Below are 6,000 nucleotides of genomic sequence, written 5' to 3'. Positions count from 1 at the left end.
TTATAGAAGCATAATAGGTATACACATAAAGTTTAAAATAAATCGTTTTGCAATATCATTTCGAAAAAAAATTAGCAAAAAAACATCTTTTCCATGTCCAATAAAATAGAATGATCACTTAAAAAAAAAAAAAAACATCTAATTGAGTAACCTCCTCCTTTTTCGAAGTCAATCAAAAGATAGATCTGAATTGAAAATAAAATGGTGTAAACTACCTAGTATCGAGTCATTATAGTGCCCATTTTTTTAATTATTAAGACGTTTATTTAACGTTTCCAAAAACCTGGAAGAAGTTTCTCAGCCACAATTTTGCTTGTAGTCTGTCTAACAAGAGTGTGACCGTCGCAACTTTTAAATGTAAACCCGTTATAATAGCAGAATTAAGATCGCAGAGCACGGGTGAACTTATAAAGGCTTTAGGCAGCCATGGTTGCGCGGTGCTCTTTCCGGTGGAAGGTATTTGGAGCATTTCCTTTGATACAACCGGTATTTCCATAGCGTGCGACGGGATTTAGCAGAGAATTTCCAAATACAATCATGAAACTTGTTTTGGAACCGTCTTATGTTAGCCAGGCTCTAAACTCGAGGGCCTACTTTATGCTACCTCTTTCGACTATTAACCCACATACTGTTTTAGCCGGTTTCGCAAGTGAAAATACTGGCTAATGGTGAGCTCCTTTTGCAGGTAAATTGCTGGATTTACCACGAATAAACAGGCTTTAACGTGATCTAGATTTAATCTTCCCGGAGAGTTATAATACATATAAGACATTGATGTTTGACAGTTTACATTTATTTCCATGACTTTCGTGGAATTTCGTCTGAATTATTAGTAATCGGTAAATGTAGAAAAAACCTTACAGGTCATCGATCACAGATTGAACGACTGTGGTTGAAAACCGAATTATTAGAATACAGGAAAGGCAAAAGTAATTTATTATTAACGTGAAACTATCTCATAGCTCAGCGAACAATGTAATCAAACGCTAACACAATCCCCTAGCTCAGCGAATAGTGTAATCATACGCAAAACGTAACCATAGCTCACAAGGGCAGGACACGACGCACAATGGTCCGGATGGCCGAAAACCTGGCCAAAATGCAATCTTTGAAGTTTCGAACACACTTTTTTCAATATTATGCGTGTGTTGTATACATATGAGTGGATTAAATGCCGTTTGAAATTTTAAAAAATAGTAATCGGTTACTGATATACAGAGGTTCAAAGTTGACGAAATTTCATGCTCCTTGATATCGTGAAAAGTGACGCATGTTTATTGTGTCACAGAAAGTTTATCCTCAATAGATTCATATGTAAATCATTTGACCAAAAAAGTAGATGTTATAAACATAAACTTTCCACAAGAACAAAGTAAAGTATTTTTGGATTCACTATTGTAATTCCCTTCTCAATATGGTATAAATTTTAGTTAACTTCGATGAATCGGAAGGAAAACAAAGATGATAGTCACCGAGTGACACGCTCTGCCAAGTTTCTTGATATTAAGTTACATGTCAGGTATGATATCCAATTGAGAAAACTTGCGCAAATGTGCGCCAGTTTGTTATTTAAATTTCAAGTGCCAAGTAGGAGTATTTACAATCTGTCCAACCAGCATAACTTGTTTACGTTTAATACGTTTTTACTTAATAAAGGATCCGAGATTATAATTTGTCAAAGTTTCGGTTACAAGCGGCTAGATTAATGTAGCCTACTTTTGAAAGATCTACTTTTCCATTTATTTAAACGAAACTAAAGACTAAAAACAGCATTCTTTATTCTAAAATTTATGAATCTTGGCCAACTTTTCATGAGAAAGCAGTACTGACGTCGCATCGCTTTGCGCCATGCTTACAAGGAAAGGAAGACTGTTTACGCGGCATTAAAACAAACCTTATTATCCTTAATTTTAATTTAACATTAATTTATTATTGTTATTTCTGCCAATGTATTCTAACTATGTTGCCCTATAAACCTAGAAATCATAGTTCATAAAAAATTCATAATAATTTAGTATTTTTAATATGCATGTCGACCATATTGGATCTGCCATTTTGAATTTTGCAATTCTGATACCAGATTCGTAATTTGCGGCTCAAATAACTCTTAAATACCAAGTTTCATGAAAATGTAACAACTTTTTAATATACGTGTCGGCCATATTGGATCAAAAATTTTGAATTTTGAAATTTTTATACGAGATTCGTAATTTTGGCTAGGCTTTTGGCCATTTGGACCACTGTGCGTCGCCTGCGCTTTCAGCGATTAGTGTAATCACACGCAAAACGGTAACCATAGCTCAGCTACTGACCTACACGTATCTCCCTCGTTTATTCCCACTCATCTCCATTTTGTCTTTATTCATTCCCAACTTCCGGTTTACCTCCATTCCCATCGTCTTCAATCATTTATTCACTTCCGTTCGATCATATTTAAAAGTGAAAAACGAAACTAGAATGGTTTTCAATCATAAAGCGGTGATTATCATGTGTCATTTCGCTCCGCGCTGTACGTTTCCTTCTCACCGATCTCGTGGTGGAAAACGTGCAACCGTGGAATCCGATTGGGTAAGTCCTTATATATCACGAATCGCTCTAGAGACGCGCGTCCTGAAGTCATGTGCACAACCATGTGCTCTGCCATATTCCTATTCGACAGCCCTGAGATTTATTAATTGTGCGTTGCGCTTTCGTTACACGTTCCATGGCCGCGGTATTCCTCAAGTATCTTCAAAACGGAATTGGTATTGAAATTCTCAGTACAGTTTTTGCATATTATTATGTACCTTCATTCGACTTTAACAGGAAGGCACGGATGTGCAAATCGCTTTTCGAACTACACCCTATGGATATATAACTATACTATTTCTATTATTTTGAGGGGTTTCCCTAGACTCTTGAACTATAAAAACTGAACTTCCTTCGAATAAGAGTTGGTTTAGCTATCTTCAATTTTATTCCTTTCCATCCAATTTTAAATTCATTCAGGTTGAAAACCATTCTAGTTTCGTTTTTCACTTTTAAATGTAATCAAACGGAAGTGAGCAAGCATGGATACATTTTTGGTTTAATTACATTAGTCGGTCAGCTAACATTAATAATTTACATCAAAAATTACTTTCAACCTTAAAATATGCGTAAGGTAATATATAATATACAGTATACAGTACATAATATATGAAAAGTATATTTCTATGATACAAAATTGAAATAAAAAAAATAAATTAAACTAAAAAAAATTACACAACTCGCTGAGTATCGGGGTTGCGTTAGCGTTTGATTATATTGGTCGCAATGAGATGAGTTTTGCGTTAATAATAAATTAGTTTTGCCTTTCCTGTATTTTTCAACCACTGTCGTTCAATCTACACAGGTTCAAGCTTAACAGGAATAAAGCAAATGAATCTTACACGTTGAATTTTATTTATTCCATTTTTCTGTGTTGAAGGTCATTTGTAGGTCATATTGTAGTACATGGATGATCCGTTATTTTGTCAACTACAACATTACGTTAACGAAAATATATCATTCCATTTAAAAAAACATCGATGACCTTGAAATTTTATAAAAAAAAAAAAGACCTTGAAAATTTTTTCTCTTACACCGTTACAGTGGCCCTTCAAACAGTGTAACTTTGCCCTAAGAAGTTTTTTTGTACAACGGAAAGTAACGGAAATATTTAGGTGTTCTATTTCTTCGGACTCACCCTGTATGATTAAGGACCTAAAAGTTTTTCTTTATATTCGATCTTGTTTACTGATACTGTTCGGTTTTCGTAGGTTAGGAGTCTAGGGAGACTCCTTAATATAATAGAAATACAGTTTCCGTTGATTCCTTTCAGCAATCTCAGAGTTGAATCCACTGCTCGATAAAAACAATAATCTTGGCGATCCGTTAAACTATTTTCTCCAGTATAAAATGAAAGGAAAGTGTCTCGACCGCGAGCGGATGGTGTTTCTTCAAGCGCCAACGACTTTTCCAATAATTTTCTGTACGCTGCAAAAACACCATGTCACGGCGATTTCAGATCATGCTGAGCGAGAAATAAATCACGTGTCCTTCCGTGAGATTTTCTAGCAGAACCCACCTAGAACCCTGACTGCGGAAACGTGGTATAAAACTGATATTTCATACCTTGAGAATGATTTGTTCTAACACGGACCTGATATCACGAATCTTTGTCAAATTTTTTGTGTTACTCTACGACACTAATAAACAATTCGTATAAATGAATTTGTGTCGACGCATCTTCATTTTTGACAGTTTACTAGTGCCGATAATCGTTGCGCATAATAAAATAATTTTTGGAACAAAAATATAACCGACTTCGAAAAAATATTAAAACTGCACTAAAAAGTATGAAAGAATTTTTATCTCCTTTATATTAAATTACCTATTTTCGTAGTCCTCGCAAAACAAAAAATTACTTACATTCAAAATTACCTCCTCCTTTTCGAAGTTGGTTAAAAACAACTTAAAAAGTTTTCTGGGTCAAACCTAAACAAAGGTATCAGCTACACCTGGGACGTGACGACAAACATTTTCGTAACGGTGTCCTTGAGATACTCTTACACTTATCTGTTATTGTTGGACAGAGTAGCTATAGTTCCAATGATTAACGGATCGCATAAATCACAAGACGCACGGGCACGTAGTCGTGAATGAATCTTATCTTTGGATCTCACAAGAAAAACAGATTTCAACAGAAATTTCATAAGTGCCTCTCTAGCTCGCGTTTGCGACACTTCTGAACTGAATGAACGCGACTCTGAGTTGTCGAAAGGAAACCAACCACTCCGAGTCGTTTAAAATTCCTTCGAGACAGAAGACTCTCGCTCGTTACACGAATAGTAAGGCACGAGTTACGGTGTGTCCTAACTTAATTTTTTTCACGCGTTAACAGAGAGTTTGTGCAATTTTAATTTAATCGATGGATTAAAAAAATTAGTCGTATTTAATTTCAGTTATATTTAATTTCAGTTAGAATTGCAAAGGTAAATTTCAGCCGTGTTGCTTTGATTATGTTGCAGGTCTAGAAAAGAGAGGCCATCCAGAATGGTTCTGACTGTGACAGAGGACACGCCGGCAGACATGCTGGCCGGAAGTATGGAGCTTCTGATCCAGTTGCCAAGGGAGCATCATTATCAGACTCAGAGGGTTATGGTGCAAAGAAGGTAGACACAGTAGAAAGTTTTACAGTAAAGTCTCCTCAAGGAGGAGTCTGGTCCAGCTAATGTATTTTTCTAATGCATATGATTTCCAGATATAATTAATTTTTGTTGTTGAAACATTTTTTTTACATATAAAGGGACGTTGAAAGAAGTAAATTTGACAGTGTAGATTTAATTTGAATGTATTCATATACATATATACAAGCAACTCATTTTGATGAGGTTAATAGTATTTAGTATATTGCATTTGTCGCTACAAATTGGTTTGTATATACGTTTATTTATTTGTGTTATTTATATAATTAATTGAATTTTATATAAATGTTTACTGAATCGTGAATTATTATGTATCATCAACTTTTGAGAGATTAGGTTGTTTATGCAGGGTGTCCCAAAAATGTTGGAGGTCCTTGAAAGAGGTGGTTCGGGAGGTGATTTGAAACAACTTTTTCCTTAGCGAAAATATTGTTCGAGGCTTCGTTAAGGAGATATTAACGGAAAACTGAACAATCAGAGCGCGAGTATCCTCCGTGGAGCGCTCGCGGTAGCGAATGAGCGTGGCCGCCTAGAGCGTAGTCTGCGCCTACCGCGGGAGTTCCAACAGTATCCGCACGCTCTGATTGGTCAGTGTTTTCCGTTAATATCTCCTTAACGAAGCTTCGGACAACATTTTCGCTAAGGAAAAAGTTGTTCCAAATCACCCCCTGAACCACCCCTTTCAAGGACCTTCAACATTTTTGGACACCTTGTATGTATACATTCAAATTAAATCTACACTGTCGAATTTTCTTCTTTGAACGTCTCTTTATATGTAAAAAAAGATTTCAAT

General features: G+C 35.6%; 1 protein-coding gene across 1 annotated transcript in view; it reads left to right on the top strand.

Annotated features, from left to right (window-relative positions):
* Positions 1–6,000, top strand: part of LOC128892985 (uncharacterized) — a 66,091-nt gene that overhangs the window by 38,130 nt on the left and 21,961 nt on the right. Inside the window, exon 2 of the mRNA XM_054153677.1 lies at positions 5,031–5,174. Coding sequence (XP_054009652.1) covers positions 5,031–5,174 — 144 coding nt within the window. The remainder of the gene's footprint in view (positions 1–5,030; positions 5,175–6,000) is intronic.

This window comes from Hylaeus anthracinus, unplaced genomic scaffold (assembly GCF_026225885.1).
Source record: "Hylaeus anthracinus isolate JK02 unplaced genomic scaffold, UHH_iyHylAnth1.0_haploid 2, whole genome shotgun sequence".
NCBI lineage: Eukaryota > Metazoa > Arthropoda > Insecta > Hymenoptera > Colletidae > Hylaeus > Hylaeus anthracinus.
Note: the sequence above shows the minus strand (reverse complement) of the source record. Positions and strands in the feature narration are given on the sequence as shown.